The following is an 18,274-nucleotide window of genomic DNA, read 5'->3' on the forward strand; positions in this document are numbered from 1 at the left end:
TACAGAAAACCCAAAAAGCCACTTTAAATCATATATATGTACAGACAAGTGTTAATTATGCTAATCTAGCGGCTATACCATAAAGGAAATGTTCTGATCTCTTGGGAGAGGAATATGGAGGCACATGCTGATCAGATAAACTGAAGCCTAGGGTCTCCTGCAAGAGAGGAGAGCTATACAGGTAAAATAAACCCTGCCCACATTCTGATAGCTATCAAGATGGGTGATAGGTACAGAGGTATTATGCTAGTCTATTCTTGCACATGTTTGAAATATTCAATTAAAAAATGACAAAATAGGGGCTGGGGATTTAGCTCAGCAGCAAAGCACCTGCCTGGCAAGCGCAAGATCGTGAGTTCAGTTCCCGGTACCGGAGAAAAACCAAAAAACCAAAAAAAAAAAAAAGACAAAATATAAAGATATAAAAATAAAAGGACTGCAATCTAGAAAAAGAATTTTTACAGCATTTACCTTTAAGTGTAGACCCAGCTCTGAATCAGCAAGTAGACTAGCATATGTTGCAAAGACTTCTGGGAATGAGCTGTGATTTGTATTGAAAGACACAGAAGAATCAATCTGAAGGAGGGCAAAGAGAAACACAACACATGGTCTATTATGATCTATTTTCTTTAAAACATTTGGCAAATGTGTAAGTTTCAGAAATAAACTAATTTTGTTCTTGGGCTTGCTTCAACAATATTTTAATAATTTTGCCCTGAAATATTTTAATTAAGGCAAAGCATGTAAAGATACCATAAAAGGTACAAGAAATAATAAGCATAATAAATGATATAATGTGAGATGTTAAAAAATGTAAGGTAATTAGCAATTATCTTCCAAAATATTATTTTTCAAACCAAAGAGCTTTTCAAATAATTCCCATCAAATTTTTAGTTGCAAATTACGGTGTCCAACACAAGGAACCTGAATACTACATTTTTTTTTAGGTTTCTTGAAGTACCTGTAAAATTTTTGCCAGTAAGGCCAGTACTGCCATTTTACTTTCAGAAGTAGAATCCTTGGACCACCACGAAGCACACTTCCTCCAGTTCTGCAGGATTGTCGTCACAAGCTTCAGTCCCTGATGCTTCTGAGTGGTTCGATCCCTGAAGCTCTGATCTAACATACCATTCAAAATGGTGCTCACCTGAAACAAATGGGTAGTGCCTAAGTAAAGATTCTCAATACTGAGAACGCCAGACCAAAAACAAAATTTACTTTCATTTCAAAGTTAGTCATGGAAGATAGATGCTATTTCTGTAATAAATGTTTACCTACTTCAAAACTCTTCTAATTTGGAAACAGCCCAATACTGCGTAAATCGGCTCACAGAAAGCAGACAGTGGCCCTACCGATGAGGCACTGCCGCTCCTGCTGCTTAGTTTGGAGGCTTCTCAATTTCTGCATGTAACTTCACTCAGATGATGAACCAGCCCTCTTTTGTCATCAGCACTACTACATGCACACACCTTGTGCGCGCGTGCGCGCACACACACACACACACACACACACACAAACACATACTCCCGAGTTCCTATCCCCCCTCTGCCCTTGCAACGGTGATATCCAAATTCCGGTTAGATGAGCATGCACTAATCCTGTCATTTTTACATGCATCTTGCCATTTTCACAGGTGCTCCAGTAGTATATTACCAATACTTTTGCTTTCTTGTATACCTGGCTTCCTAAAGTTAATCCTGGTCTACTTTTTTGCTGTTTTCAAAGAACCTTAATTCATCATCACTCTCAAATTAAATTGCCTCAAGCCATGTTAGCCCATCAGGAAGTCAATCCGCTCTGTACCGCCCTCCTTGCTACCTCAGCGCCAGGCCTTGAGACCCCATCCCCTCCTCCGTGTGAACCTGACTTCCTGCCCTGAACACCTTCCTGTTCTTTGGCTCACTATCTCGCTGGCAGCCACCCAACAAGAGGAACACTGGAAGGACATTCTCTCAGGATCTGGCATATCTGAAACATGTGCTTCCTACCCTCACACCTAACTGATAATCTGGCTGCGTTCAGACCTCAAGAATGGAGATTTCGTTCATAAGTTGTGGAGGAATTTTGCTGAGTCCTACGGCATCCATAAATCTGCTGAGAAGACAAATGTCTTCTGATTTATCCTTTTACATGTAACTGGTTTTTCTCTAGTGGAAACTTTTCAGGGTCTTTTCTCATAGTGAAACTGTCTTGGTTACGTTTCTCTCGTTGCTGGGACAAAATACCTCATGCCCAAAATTAAGGAAGGAAAGGTTTATTTCGCTTACAGTTTGTGGAGGTTTTAGTCCATACTTGCAGATTACAAGGCAGACTGGCACATGGCAGAGAGCTACAGCTCATGGCGTCCGAACACAGCAAAAGCAACAAGCACAAAAGCCAGGAATGGCCTCAAGCAGCCTCTTCCCCTCCCTTACATATGCAAACTATCCACCCCAGGGGGGTGTAGCTCTCACACCCATAATCAAACTCTAAAAGCCTCCCCCATGACCACATGAGGCTTTGGGGGGACACCCAGACACAAACCATAACAGAAACTAAAAAGTATGCTCTGAATCTAAAAAGTGTGCTCTGATAAACTGTCATCGGGGCCTCTCCTGCCCGTTCCCTCTGGAGCTGAGGTCCTGCTGCTCAGCCCTAAGATCCTTCATTTCTCTCCAGGCTTTTTATTTTTCTAAATAATCTTTTCACTCCTCTCTGTCAGTGTTCCTCAATTTTATCTCCCAAACCTATGGGACTTTTTGATTTCTGATAATTATGCTCAAGTCTCAGGAGCTATTTTCTGTTCTCTGGTGTTCTTTTTCAGTAGCAATTCTTGTTTCATGGAAACAGTATCTTCTCTTATCTTGCTGTGATTTCTTCATTTTGCATTTTCATCACCAAAGAGCCTTTGCCACACCTTGTTTAGTCAGAATCCCTTTCCTCAGGCCTGGGCTTCCCGGTGTCTAAGAACTGACTGGAGTTGGGGCTCACTGGCTGTGAGGGTCACTGTGAGCTCAGCTGGCTAGCAGTGATGACTACATCTTTATTCTCTCGTAGGCCTGTTGAAATAGTCTGGTATCCTGCAAGGGGGTAAATACTAGTTGACAGAATTACTGAAGCAAGTTGGAGGACAAGGGATAAGAACCTCCAGGTCTAGAATTTAGGTAGACTTTCACCTACTATATTTGTTTTCATGATCCATAGCCCCAAATCCTTGGTCTACAGATACCCACCTCCCCTCCAAGAGAATCATCATCTCCAGGCTCCCGAGGCGGGGAGGACCAGACCCCAACGAGAAGGCTGACTGCATCAGGCCGCCTTCGTCCTCTCTTCCACTCCCCATTTGCCACACTGGCTACCTACTCCTCCACTCCTGTCACAGCGAGACCCTGGGACATGAAGTCTGCCACTCTTGTCCTTCTGCTTTACAGGTGTGTCACTCTGGAAGTCTTTTCTCTGTATTTTAAGACTTGGTGTTGTCGTTGTTTTTAACCCTGTCATTTTACAGGGATGTGGAGGAAGGGACAGAGATAGAAGCGTATGTTTTTATCCATTATTTTCACAGCTGAACAATTTAAAAGCCCAAAATGTTAAACCTTCTGAGTGTATGTCTACTAAATTGCCTACTACAATTTCTTTTCTAACTTAAAAAACACAAATTTCTGGTACAATCTACTACAAAATATTTCCTGACAAAAGATAAGCACTGTTAGGAATAAAAGATCAACTTAGTAAGACATTACATGATTTCTTGGCAAAAGTCAACCTATGAGGTTGTGCCTTTTCAAATCAGACCTAGAGATTTGGGGAGCACAAAGGAATGGAAAAGTTAATTAATGTTTTAACATCCATTAACATTCATCAGTTGGTGTTAAAAGCTGTGTTTTGTTTTAGTAAATTTTATTTTCAAGAATTGTTAACCTTCTAGGAAGAAATCTTGTTTTCAGGAAATAGTTCAGCGACATGGCAATTCTTTTAGAATCATTACTTAAGGAAGTATTTAGCTAAAGGAAAACTTCCTTACCATCTTGGGATTATCCACTGATGATTTCATGAGCTCTGACACAAGATCTAGATTATTCAACAGCTCAGCGTTGATTGCTTCTGAGAACAAGCTATAGAAATACTCTCCATGGGAGAAGTTGATGACGCCGGTCTGTGAGCTACGCAAGGATGGTGTGGACAGCAGCGCTGCATTCAGGAGCAGACTCAGCAGGTGCTCACGCTGCAGGAAGAGTGGAGAGGACCATGGCAGAGCCTGTCTTTACGTGTTACAGAAAGAGCGCGGGGTAGCTGAAAATGACACGGCAAAGTCTACAGGGAGCCTGACGCTAAAGCCTGGATTCAAGTGTAAACTGTGCTTGCATACTTCAACCAACTTCCATTTTCTAGGTTTCATTTTTGGGACAGGACTCTTCCCTGAATGACGCTGCTTCCCAATTCCCAGAAAATCTTGCTGTTGCTTGGAGGATCCTGGTGAGTACCAGTATTTTCAGACAATTTAAATCTAACTGCCTACACATCAAGCAAAGGGACAAAGGGAGCTTCCTACAGTGAGAGAAAGGACAAGGGAAGACAGAATGGAGCACTGTGCAGGGCTGGCCGCAGAGCTCAGCTACTGCAGACCATTCAGGCCAAAGAACCTGAAGACTTTTACTGTGTTTCCTGAGGTGCCTCTGGGATTATCCTCCAGGGCCTTCCTAAGCCATCCATCCCAGGAACCATTAAGCATAGCTTGGACAGAGGCCGTGTGTCAACACAGATCAACTTTAAAGTCACAAAATGTTCTCTGCCTAACGTCCTTTGGGAATAAAGCGGGAAAGGGAAAACCTCAACTTTTCTGTTGCTTTTATTTAAAAACAAGCGGGGGGAGGATAAGAAACAGCCTTGCTGGGCACTGCGGTGCCCAGCACTTCTCCGGGGGGCCAAAGGCAGGAGGACAGCAAGTTTGAGTCTACACTGGGCCACTTCGTGACTTGGCGAAACCCTGTCTCAAAATTACACAGAAAAGGGCTAGGAATGTAGCTTTGTGTGAAGGCCCTGGTATTGATCTCCAGGACTACAAGGAAGTAAACAAGCAAGCAAGAAAGAGACAATAGTCTTTTAAAAAGAAAGTCAGCTCGGGTAAATCAATTACCTGTCCACTAAGACCTGACCTAACTAACGTCTAGTGTTTCTAGACACAGAGTACAACTGAGAGCATCCTTAGGAGAGCACAGCACACAGCTACTTTTCCTACCAGTCCGCCAAAAGCAAAGGCCAGCTCCAGAAGCCCATTGGCCAGACGCTTACAGCTGGGGTCCAGCGACAGCAGATACTGCCTTTCCTCTCCTGGTGCGATGCCTTCATAGACCAGGGAGAGAAGTCTCGTGCCGACAGAGTGAGGCAGTGCTGGAGACTAAAACAAAGGCAACGTGAAATGCCTAGTGAGAGAAATTTAACAGAAAAACACAACTTCGGGGCTGGGGATTTAGCTCAGTGGCACAGCGCCTGCCTGGCAAGCGCAAGGTCATAAGTGCAATTCCCGATACCAGAAAAACACCAAAAAAACCCAAAACAACAAACCAGAAAAACACAACTTCACATCTCTCATAAATTAAAAAAACCCATGTTAGCTAAGTCTGACAACTGGATTCTAACATTTAGAACAATTTTAGTTCAATTTGCTTTCTATGCTGTATTTTTCATTTATATTGCTCACCATGTAGGCACAATTGGTTCCTAAAGTTTTTCATAAGGCCGTTCTGGAAATTTTCAAGTGCCCTTTATCTCACTTTTATTTTACATTTACTTTTAAATTTATATTCCACATAATACCTACATGTTTAGCACAAATACTTCTGTAATTCCTATTTTAACATGCTCTGTACATAGAAGATATTTAACAAAGAATGTAGACATACCGACCAATTAGAAAAATAAAGCTAACAAAAATATAAAGATAAACCGGCTCTGCTTACCTGAGGCGATGCCATAACATGTAAGAAGCCAGCTCTGTGAAGTTGCTTACAGGCTGACACGACAGACGCCAGCTTGGTCCTCTCCAGGTGGGCGTCAGGGCCATACAAGTCAATGGCACAGAGCTCCTCAACACTGGCCACGTATGAAAGACAGAAAGAAAACCAGGTAGTTCGAATCTTGTTATTAGGGTACACTGTGTGCATTCTTACAAATTCACTGATTATATAGCACTCGAATTCATTATGAACACCATCCTGGAAAGCAAGCAGGCAATACCAGAGAAGGTCACCTCCCTCAACCTAGGTATGGAAACCAAACATAGTGCTGCTAACCACATGTGCTAATCAACCTAGGTCCAGGAAAGGCATTTTATAAAACACAACTTCCAGACATGGGATGTTATCATTTTGTACCCCATTACTCACGGACACAACCCTTCACTGGGGGAATGGAAACTACAGCAGCCACGCATGCGGCTGGTAGGAGCACTGTGATATCCTGGGACCTAAAATTTCACAAGACAACATTGAGCGTGACTTGAGTGCCTACCTTTGTGCTGTTACTTTTTCCCTCAGGTGAGCTTCCAGGATGTCTCTGTACGGGGACTTCTTTAGTGCTTTCATTAGGTTCACACAAACACTGGGAAGATGGTCCATAACCTGGATATCACCGATATTGAAACCTATGCTCACAGGCTCATACACGGTTTTCACCAAGAGTTTCAAAAGCTTTGTGTTACACAAATCCTTCTCCAGCAGCTGTGAAAGATGGTTTGAATAAAAATACTTCTGTCAGCCAGCAGTTATATGTTCATTGTGGTGTGAGGTTCAGGAGGGTGGGAATTTTTACCTGACTAGGGCTAGGGTTGACAAACTTTCTCGGTAGGGGACTGGACAATGAACACGTCTGGCACTGTGGGCCGTGCAATCTCAGCTGCAACTCCGTACTCCATCCTAATGTGACAGCAGCACGGACAGCAGAGGGACACATAGGCACAGCCATGCTCTGGTGAAACTTTATTTATGAGAGTTGGGAGCCAGTGGTTTGCCTACAAACCATAGGTTTTCAGCCGCTGTATCAGGGCACCGCTATATCTCAAGGGCCTAGAGCATGACCTGGCACCCAGCAGACAATGGGCATTAATACTCCCTGGATGGACTGACTGGAGTTTGTTTATACAGTAAGCCTTATAGATACATGTACAAATATTTGCTAACGTGTGCTTCCTAAAGCAGAACATGATATACAATGTGGCATTCAATAAAATATTTAGAAAGATTATATATATTTTATTTATAAAATAAAAATCTGAAGGGCATGCAGTTTCATTTTATTACAAGTTGAGTATCTTTTATCTGAAATACTTGGGACAATTACTATTTCAGGTTTCAGAGACTATCAATTAAGCATCCCTAATCTGAATATCTGAAATCCAAAATGTTCCAAATCTGAAACATTTTGAGTAGCAACATTATGTTCTAAGTTTCAGATTTTGAGCATTCTGGATTTTCAGATTAGGGATGTCCAACAAGCATTTTCAAGAACAGATTATATAAGACTAAGGTTAGAAGTAATGTACTCTATGCTTGAGAACTGCTGAGAGTAATTTTAAACTCTCCTCACCACATCTCCTAACCACATATAGGAAATAATAAGTATTTTAATTTACTGTACAGGCATTCTACCATCTAGTCATATATCAAAATATCATGTTGTACACTATAAATATATGCCATTTTTATTTTTCAATTGAAATAAAGATAACTCTTCTGGCAATGGGAATGTCTAATGAGCTAAAGCCTGTTCCAACAGGAACTTCTCAAAACATTTTTCTAGTATGAAATACTGACCTCAAATTAATATAGCAGCAACAGAGGCCCTACCTTCCATCCTTCCGGCGGGGTGTTGAGCAGGGTTGTGGTAAATTCCATAATCCGGACCACGACTGTGCATTTACTATAGTTGTACCTTTCCTCCTCATGTGGGCTGGGTTGGGTACCTGCTGCCCCAGTTCCAAAGCACTTTTCTGCTGCTGTAATATCATTCATAGCAATGCTTTCTAAAAAGAAGGCCACTGATTTCCAAAGTGAAGAATGTGTTTTGGTACCTAGAAATAATTACACTGAAATATTAATACATGCTTCTTTCTAACACCACTAAAACTAATGTAAGTTTCCTTCTTTCAATTTAGGTTCTGATATATTTTTAATCAAAACTCGAAGTTTTTCAAAAGAAAACATAATTTAAACAAAAGGTGAATACAACTGCACATATTTATTCTTTGAATTTTCCATATAAGAGAAACCATGTAATATTTATGCTCATATATCTGATTTATTTCACTTAACATTATGATCTCAAGGTGTATCCACTTTCCTATGAATGCCTCACCTTTATCCTTCTTTATGGCAGGGGATCTAGAGATAAAGGAAAGTGGGGAGGAGGTAGGGGACAGGGAAGTAAAAAGAATTAAGATGTATTGTGTACATGTACCACTTTCCCACAATGAATATAATCACTATGTATTTCAAACATATACTAATAAAAAAAATCTTTAAAATAGCACCTTTTCACTTCAATTTTTTTTTTTTTTTTTGGAGATAGGGTCTCACTATGTAGTCCAGGCTGGCCTCAAACTTGTAGTGATCTTCCTTCCTCAACCCTCTAGTGCTGGGATTATAGGCATGTTGCCACCACACCCAGTTCACTTCAGTTTTCAAAATCACAGTTCCAAAATTCAATCCAAACAGAACACAACTTAAAGCTAATGTAATAATAATAATACATCTAAACAAGGTTTGGACTTGATACTCAAACAGTAATTGTAAGAATATAAATTAATATGACAAGATGCCCAGAAGATGGCAGAGCAGTTAGCAGCAGACAAAGAGCCTCTTGGAGTGTTGCCATCCAGACACTGGAATATAGCAACATGAGGAAGACAAGAAGGAGAGAAGTGAGTCCCCTGGGCCCAGATAGGATCTGAAGCATGAACTGAAGTCCATGGAGAGAGTGAAGAGAGGAACTTAAACGAAGAAAGAGGTAGCTGGCAGTGCCTTCTCCCTGAGATGCGACTCACTGCGAGAAAGGAATGGTTCAAACTTGTGGACATTTGGTGACTGCTGGTGACCTCAGAGGCCTCCATGGAGACATGTAGCAGTGGACATGAAGGACTGCACTAGCTGGTGGTGAGTGCTGAGGGTTAGTTGTCCCATGTGAGAGAGTAACTGGCCAGGAGCCACCTTAGAGAGGGACCAGCTGAGCCAGGAAATCAGAGCAGCTGCGGGCTCCATCTAGTGGCACCCAGCTAGAAGATCACATCTTCACATACAGTGAAGTGAGACATATAGAACTCCAATTAGCCATGATAAAAAAACAGCTACAGCTAGGTATGTCATAGTCAAGATTCCAGAATTTCAACACAAGAATAAAATCTTAAAAGTTGTTAGGGAAAAGAAACACATCACCTATAAAGGAAAGCCCATCAGAATCACAGCTGACTTCTCAGCACAAACCTTCAAGTCAAGGAGAGCTCTTGGAGTGAAGTATTTCAAGTTTGAAAGGAAAACTATCTTTCAAAACTGATGGAGAAATAAAACACTTCCATGACAACATCTGAGGAAATTTATGACTACCAAACCAGCACTCCAAAATGTTTTGAAGGACATTCTAGAAAGAGATAAGGACTACAACTCCAGGAACCCCAACAGAAGGAATCCACCAGGCAAAGCAAACAAACAGAGGGAGGAGAAAAAAGGAGTGGGGAAGCCAACAACAGGGAAGTAACATGATAAGGATAAGTCAATACATATAATGTTAAGGGTCTCAATTCACCAATCAAAAGACACAGACTGGCAGAATGGATCAAGTTGCGTGATCCAACAATATGCTCCATACAAGAAACACATTTAATTAAAAAAGAAATTCACAGACTGAAAGTTGAAGGATGGAAAACAATACTCCATGGATTGGAACCCAGAAAAAAAGAGGGGTAGCTATTCTCTTTGCAGACAAAGTGAATTTCAAGTTAAGACTGATTAAAAGAGATAAAGAAGGTCGCTATATCCTTGTAAAGGGAACAGTCCAGGAGGAAGAGATAACAATCATACATATATATGCAACAAATACCAGTGCACTGAACTATATCAAACAAATACTAAATTAACATGACTATTTAAAAGGGCATGGTGGGGCTGGGGATTTAGCTCGGCGGCAAAAGCGCCTGCCTGGCAAGCGCAAGGTCGTGATTTCGGTTCCCGGTACCGGAGAAAAACCAAAAAACCAAAAATAAATAAATAAATAAATAAAATGACAAATTGGTAAAATCTTTCAAAAATATGCATGCCAATCTCTATCAAATGTTTTTATAAAACTATGCTTTGATCCACTGAAATTTTAATCTCATAAAATAATAGCAGGGTTGCAAAAACTTGTAAGAATTTTATCATCATTTTTAACAAGAAAAAAAACAAAACAACTTAAATGTCACCTCTTGTTATGGTTTTTTATCTAGATGTCCCCCCTAAGCCTCATGTACCCAGAGGCAAGGATTTTGGGAGGTGACTGGATCATGGGGGTGACACCTGTGGATTAGACTACTGGTAAGTTTATACCTAAATTAGATTGGGAAGGTGAAGCCTACTTGGAGGAGTTGGGTCAATGGGGGCATGGCCTGGAAGGGTCTGTAGACCTCCTTTCTCCCTTGATCTCTCTCTCTCTGCTCCCTGCTGTCAGGCCCATGAGCTTTTTCTCCTCTGCCATGCCCCTCTGCCATGCTGCTATGCCACCTTGCCATGGAGTCAGCCAACTATGGACTGTGAGCCAAAATAAACCTTTCCTCCTTTAAGCTGTGGGCACTAGGTATTATATTTTAGCTCCAAGAAAGTAATTAAACACCTCTCCTGAATGTTAATGCAGTTTATTAACCCAGAGTGTAAAGCCTTTCAGAGTGCCAGGCAAACGGAAAATATGAAACGTCAATATATACCTAAGCAATGAGCAAAGGCAATGACTAAAAAATCCTCTTACAAGTCTAAAGGCTGCCAATTCTTTGTAATCAACAAAATTTAAAGAAGGTTAAAAACTTTTCAAATGAGAACTACAAATAATTTTAATGACAGATCACTATGTTTTCATTCAAAGAATGGAGAGGCCATACATTAAAAATTATATTCTCAAACATCAAATCTCCTTCAATCCAACATATTATCAAACTGTAACCCATGTACATTCTAACCACAGATCTGCTAAATGTGAAAAATATGCATTTTACAATTATTCAAATACAGTACTTATTTACAGAAAAGAGGTTTTTCTTAGTACAGACATGCACTGCATAACAACATTTTGGTCAGTAACATAATGCATAATGACAGTTACCCCAGAAGATTAAATCCACTAGCTACTCAGTGGTTTAGTTTGTATAAGTATACTCTAGGTTTACATGAAGACAAAACTGCTTAATTACTTACTTCTCCAGACACATTTCCATCATTAAGGAACACACAACTGGACAAACAAAAAACAGAATTCTAATAAAAATGATTTTTCTGTTTTATTGATGTATTTGTACTATAGAAAAATGAGATTCATGGTAGCATACTGGTATATGCAACTAACATATTTGGGTTGTTTTCATCCCAGTTACCCTACTCCCTTTCCTCTCCTTGCCTTAGTGTCCCCTCCTACCCCGCCGCATCAGTACAAGACAACCTTCTTAGTTCCTATCCTCTGCATTATTTTTGTATTTACTTTTAGACTTCCTATATAAGACAAACTGTACAGTTTTTAACTTTCCTTTTGTTTTTGTTGGTTTTTTGAGACAGGGTCTCACTATGTAGCCCAGGCTGGCCCTGAACTCACTACGTAGCCCAGGCTGGCCTCAAACTCATGACAATCCTCCTGCCCCAGACATCCAAGTGTTGGAAGGTGATTGGATCAGGAGGTTCTGTACTCATCAGGGGATTATATACTAAGGAGGTCAGCAGCTGAGTGAGCAGTTAGGATGTGGGGGCCTACTTAGATGTGGGTTACTAGGGATAAGACTTGAAAGAGTATATTTCCTTCTCTGGCTCCTCCCTTCTTTCTCTGTTTCCTAATTACCATGACATGAGCAGTTTTCCTCTATAATTCCCTTCTGCCTTGGAGCCAGCCAACCATAGACTCTAACTGCGATCCAAGAGAAACCTAGGACCTGGGATATAGCTCAGCGGCACAAGCGCCTGCCTAGCAAGTGCAAGGTCCTGAGTTCAATTCCTGGTACCAAACCCCGCCTCCCAAAACAAACAACAAACCTCTCTTCCATTAAATTGTGGATGTTGGGAATTTTGTCCCAGTGATAGGGAAAATGACTAAGATGATCACTGTAATATGCTGGTTTTAATTCTTTTAGGAATATACCAAGGAGCAGTACAGCTGAATCAAATTGTGTACCTATTTTTAGTTCTTTGAGGCATCTTCATACTTGTTTCCATAGGGGTTGTACTAGTTTATTTTGCCACCAACAGGGTAGGAGGGTTCCTTTCTGCCCCCACATCCTCAGAGCATTTTTTGTTTTTGTTTTTTGGTATTCTTGATGATAGCCACTTTGACTGCAGTGAGACAGAATGTCAGCAGAGTTTTTATTTGTATTTCCCTAAAGTCTAAATATGGGGGGAAGGAATTTATATACTTATTGGACATTTATACTTCATTTTTTGAGAAGTGTCTGTCCAATTTACTTGCCCAAAAATTTAGCAGTAAATCCACAGGGTCCTGTGGTTTTCTTTGTGGGGAGAGTTTTTATTATATTTATCTTGTTGCTTGGTTATTGACTGGTTTAGATTTTTTACATCTTGGTTCAATTCTGGTAGGTCATATGAGTCTGGGAATTTATTCATTTCTTTTAGAGCCTTCATTTTATTGGAATAGAAGTTATCAAAACCATTTATAATCATCACGCAGAGCCGGGTGTGGTGGTACATTCCTATAATCCCAGTACTTAGGAGGCTGAGGCAGAAGGATCACCATGAATTTGAGGCCAGCTCGGATAGTGAGTTCAAAACCAGCCTGAACCACATATTGAGACCCCATCTAAAAAAAAAAAATTCAGTGGCATCTGTTATGACTTATGATTTTATCTATTTGTTTTTGGAGAGGTCTCACAATTCTAGGTTGGTTTTGAACTTACTATCTAGCCTAGGCTACCCTCAAACTTGCAGCAATCCTACTATCTCCACCCTGAGTGCTGGGATTATGATCATGTGCCACCATGCCTGCCTTCTAATTTTATTAATTTGTGTCTTCTCTATCTTTCTTTTAGTAAGTTTGGCTAAAGCTTTATCATTCTTGTTTATGTTCTCAAGGAATCAACTCTAATCCTTTGTATTATTCTTTTAGCTTCTACTTCACTTATTTCTGCTCTGATCTTTATTATTTCTTTCCTTCTTCTGGACTTGGATTTGGTTTGTTCTTGTTTTTCTAGGACCTTGAGAAGCATTATTAGATTATCTGATATTGTTTTCTGTTCTTCTGATGTAAGCAGTCGTGTCTATAAAAATGCCTCTCACCCTGCTTGCATTGTCTTCTACAGGTTCTGACGTGAGTTTCCAATATCACTCAATTTCAGGAACTTTAAACTTCTCGCTCGATATCTTCAGGACCCCCTGACCATCCAGCAGTGCATATGTACCCTCCATTTGCTTGTGTAGTTCCAGCTCTTTCTTTTGCTGTTCATTTCCAGCTTCATCACACTATGATCTGATAGGATGCATGGTTATTTCATTTTTTTTTTTATCTTTTTAAAGGTTTGTTCCATGGCCTAAAATATGGTATATTTTGAAAAAAGTTTCTTAGGCTGTTGAAAAGAATGTACATTCTGTTCTGTTGGCTGGAACACTCTACTGATATGTTAGGCCCATATGATCATTGCAGTGACAGGTTTCTATGCCATTGGCCTGTACTTCCACGTGCTCGTCAATGCTGATGATTCTGAAATTTGTTCTTTTAGCACTGCCTAAGAGCTCTGAGATAATCTTTTTGTTCTTATTCTCTTTTTTATTTTTTTCTCATTTTTTCGTATTACTATCTGAATGTTCTAGTGCCCTTGTCTTTAAGTCTGGATATCATTTCTTCTGATTCATCATTCCTATTGCTAAAACATTTGACTGAGTTTTTATTTGATTAATTGAGGATTTCATTTTCAGGATTTCTGTTTGGTTTTTTTTCAGAACCTCTATTTCTTGACTGAAGTAGTCTTTCATATCTTGTATTACCTTTAAATCATTCAACCATTGACAGTGGTGCCTCGGTCCCTGAACTTAATTCATTACACAATTCTAGTTGAGAACCAAATTGGTCACGAACTGAATCAAAATTTCCCATAAGGTTGAATGTAAATAAGGTTAATCTGCTCTGAACCATATATATTTTTATATATATTTTAACCATAACAATATGAAACAAAGTACAGCACAGTATGAAGACAGAGAACTCTAATCGTCCTTGAGGGGACTTCTACCAAGGAGGACAGGAAGATGGATGGGGAGGTTACTGCTTGGAGGGAGAATCTCCCTGCATGAGGACATCAGGGAGGTCTTCAGGGGTTTCCTTTCTTCTTTATCTTTTAGCTGCAAGGCCAATTTAAAAAAAAACAAATCTGTCTAATGTCACTTGTTTTTTCCTGTGCTGTATAACCCTCCAGAAATGAGAGGCCATGTTATCCTTCATCAGATTCAACACTGTTCATTACAGTTATGTTGGGGTGGTGCCCCTCAAAGAAATCCTGGTGCTCATTCCATTTCTCCATAGTGGATTTTATCACATCCCTGGTGAGTGACTCCTCACCCTCCTCTTCCTCAGTGGATGCTGTTCAACAAGTGCTCACTCCAGAGCTCACCAAGTTCTTCCATCGTCAGCTCCTCCTTATGGTCCTCTACAAGCTCCTCTATGTCTGTATCATTGATGTCCAGACCCAACTCTTGCCCACAAACACAGTCTCCCCTACCACCCGCGCATCAGACCCCTCAAAGTCACGTTCAGTCACAGTTTGGCAGTGGTTTCCTGAAGGCATGATCCGTGACATCTTCCCAGGCTTTGTCAATGAGGTTGATGCAGTGGAGGATACTGAAATGTTTCTTTCAGAACTCACAAATGTATTCTGGATATGGTTTTGCCTTCTCTGCATTAACGCTTCTGCTAAAACTAGCATCTATGGACTCACAGAATGCCTTACCCACCATCATGGAATTCTACAAAGCATTGCCTCTGACCAAGGAACACGCTACAGACAAAGATGTGCGGCAATGGGTTCATGCGCGTGGAATTCACTGGTCTTACACATTTCTCATCCTCCAGAAGTGCCTGGACTGATAGAAAAGTGGAATGGTCTTTTGAGACACAGTTACAGTACCAGCTAGATGGTAATAGCTTGCAGGGCTGGGGCAAGTTTCTTCAAAGGCTATCCATGTTTTGAGTCAGCATCCACTGTAAGGTACTGAGTGTATGGTAAGGTGTCAGAGCCAGGATTCACAGAAAGCTTAGAACTCTTAGTCCCAGACAGGGGAAGACTTGCAACAGGATTCATGGATCCAGGAATCAAGGTGTGGAAGTGGGAATCGTACCATTCACTATTAACCCCAGTGATCCACTCGCAAACTTTTTGTTTCCTGTTCCCACAACCTTCTATTCTGCTGGCTTAGAAGTCTTAGTTCCAGAGGGAGGAAGGCTTGTATCAGGAATGCTTCTGTTCACAAACAATTCAGTCCAGGAACAGAAGTATTCAGCAAAGTTTTGCTTCTGCTCACAACACAACCATGACCGTATTTCCTGCACAAACACGAACATGGCCATCTTTCCTGTTCTGACACGCGGCTGTGGCTTCCTGTAGATGAGGTCACGGTCACGGCCCTGTGCACACTTGCTGCAAAGCTTTGTTGTGTGCTTTTTAGCACACACAGTACTGTAGAGTATTACTCAACCCAGCATGGCTCCAAAGAAAGGGGAGAGTAATAATGTAGAACAGGATAAAGGAAAAGAAAGGTTTTAATGATAGTGTTTATGCAAAGAATAGGAGAGGGAAAGAAGGAAGAGAGGGCATGGGAATGAAGGAAAGAATTGGAACATGAGAGAAGATATGGTAGAATGAATCCAATTAAATAGTAAAGACACAAAATTTTAAAACCCTATGAAAAACTATCAGTTGGGCCGGGGATATACCTCAGTGGCATAAGCGCCTGCCTGGCAAGTGCAAGGGATGAAGTTTGATTCCCAGTACTGAAAAAAAAAAAAAAAAACACCCCACTACGAGAAACATTTGGTATGAGAGAATCTAACAAAACAAGACACTACTGAAGGCAAAGTCATAATTAACATTCACACATAGTTGAACAAACACGCAAACTAAAAACAGAAAAATAAAACAGTTCTGATATTCCTCTTCGTGGGGCTATTTACACTGAAGACATTGAATTCCTCACAGTTTCTACTATCAGATGCCACTGGTTAAAAGGAGGAATGTGATTTTTTTTTTTTTTTAAAGTCCAGAGTTCTCTTTCTCTGCTTGTGTCCCAATGGGAGAAGCTGATTAGAGCTGGCTGAAGGGTAAGTTCTACCTCTCAGCGATTACTGGTAAATACCCTGGCTGGTCTGTCAGTGGTGGGATTGGCCCACACTCACTGACTCAGTCTCCTTGGTACCTGGGATGAGGAGGCCAGAAACACCGGCTGGCTCACCAAATCTCTCACAGGTGTAGGCCCTGGAGTTCAGGCTAGGGCTCACCCCACGTAATTTACCAGATCCTTCTCTTAGAGGAGTGGTCAGCTAGTGCCTGCATGTGGTTGGGTTCGCTCTGAAAGGCAGGCAAGGGTGAAGGGTGGATGCTTGCGAGGGAAGCTATAGACGCTCAGCTTTCTGCTGGCTTCTGCAGTAGTGCTCTCGACTCAAGAGGCCCTCCCTCTGCAAGAGGAGAACCTCCCGTTGTCTCAGAGCTCAAGTCACTGCTGCTTTCTTCTTCCTGGTCCCTTACTTTTGGGTGTTTCCCCTCGTCTGGCTGAATGTACCCACCATCTGTCAGGTGTCATGCCATCTGGCTGTTCCCCTAAGACGTTCCTAGCCTGAAATTCAGTCTCCCACTGATTGCTTCCCGCAATGCCATGATTTTACCTTCTCTACGTCACACCCTTCTCCTGGGCCCAAGCTAACCATTCATGTGGGTGCCACTGCCTCCCTCAAAAGGAACTGTTGTAACTGGAGATATTTAAAAATCCAGTTGTTGCGACTGGAGTTTTCTGTTCTCCTGCGCCACTTACAGAGCCATGGGGTTACTCAGGATGGTGTCCCACTGTTCTGTTTAAATCCATCTCTTACTTATTCTGAGACAGACGGAGAGGCTGCTAATCAAATGGCTTGTGGACCCGACACCACCTCAATTTGGATGATAACACTAGGAACTATCCCTCTGGTTCGTGTTCACATGGCTGAACTCAGATTTTCTTTCTATTCAGGGTGTATCTCTGTCCAGTAGCAAAGTCCGCATTCACAAGAATATGCTGCAGTTTTTCTCTTACCACGCTGTGGGAGGGGAAGTTTCCCTTCCCCACTGAGCCGTGTTTTTGTTCAGTGCTAGGCATGTAGCTTCAATTACTTACCTTTCTAAATGTCAGAATGTCTGGCTTTGCCTGGTTGCTGGTAAGCTCAAACTGTAACCCAGTGCTTTCCTCCCACAGCATTTGTCCACCATGCTCAAGTCCTGGGTGCAATCTCCAGCACAACCAAAAAAAAAAGGAAACCAACAAAACGAACAAAAAACTAAAATGGTAGGAAAAGTGCTGGGGATATAGCTCAATGGTAGAGTGCTTGCCTAGCATGTATGAGTCCCTGAGTTTGAGTCTTAGCTTTAAAAAAAAAAAAAAAAAAAAAGGAGGGTTTACACGGGTTTGTATAAGCTCCATTTTGCCATCCACATTGCAATCCTCACTGTGACATTAAATGACACTGTGGTTTGTGTAAGTGTCCTCCAAGGGCCCATGTGTAAAAGTCTTAGTCACCAATTTCTGGTACTACCAGGAATTCCAAACCTTTAGGTGATGTAGTCTAGTGGGAGAAGGTCAGGTTACTGGAGGCATGACCTTGAAAGAGATATGGAGACTCCAGCCTCTTCCTCTCATTCTCTTTGCTCCCTCTGCCATAAGGTGAGCAGCACACTCTGTCATAGGCTTTCACCATGGTGTGCTGTCTCCCTTAGGGCCCAAGAGCAACAGAGCCAACCAACCACAGACTGAAACTGCTAAAGCTGTGAGCCAAAATAAACCTTTTGTATTTTTATGTTGATTGCCTCAGGTATTTTGTCACAGTCACA

At 41.3% G+C, this 18,274-nt stretch overlaps 1 protein-coding gene across 3 annotated transcripts in view; it reads right to left on the bottom strand.

Moving 5' to 3' along the window:
• Positions 1 to 18,274, bottom strand: part of Prkdc (protein kinase, DNA-activated, catalytic polypeptide) — a 157,200-nt gene that overhangs the window by 84,792 nt on the left and 54,134 nt on the right. For all 3 annotated transcript variants that reach the window (XM_013520201.1, XM_005396037.2, XM_013520202.1), the window contains 7 exons: positions 7,824 to 8,047; positions 6,490 to 6,698; positions 5,940 to 6,072; positions 5,219 to 5,377; positions 4,004 to 4,204; positions 962 to 1,147; positions 472 to 576 (listed from right to left, as the gene is read on the bottom strand). In XM_013520201.1, the coding sequence (XP_013375655.1) occupies positions 472 to 576; positions 962 to 1,147; positions 4,004 to 4,204; positions 5,219 to 5,377; positions 5,940 to 6,072; positions 6,490 to 6,698; positions 7,824 to 8,047 (1,217 nt within the window). The remainder of the gene's footprint in view (positions 1 to 471; positions 577 to 961; positions 1,148 to 4,003; positions 4,205 to 5,218; positions 5,378 to 5,939; positions 6,073 to 6,489; positions 6,699 to 7,823; positions 8,048 to 18,274) is intronic.

The sequence above is a fragment of the Chinchilla lanigera genome, unplaced genomic scaffold (genome assembly GCF_000276665.1).
Source record: "Chinchilla lanigera isolate Chin_1 unplaced genomic scaffold, ChiLan1.0 scaffold00053, whole genome shotgun sequence".
Classification (NCBI taxonomy): Eukaryota; Metazoa; Chordata; class Mammalia; order Rodentia; family Chinchillidae; genus Chinchilla; species Chinchilla lanigera.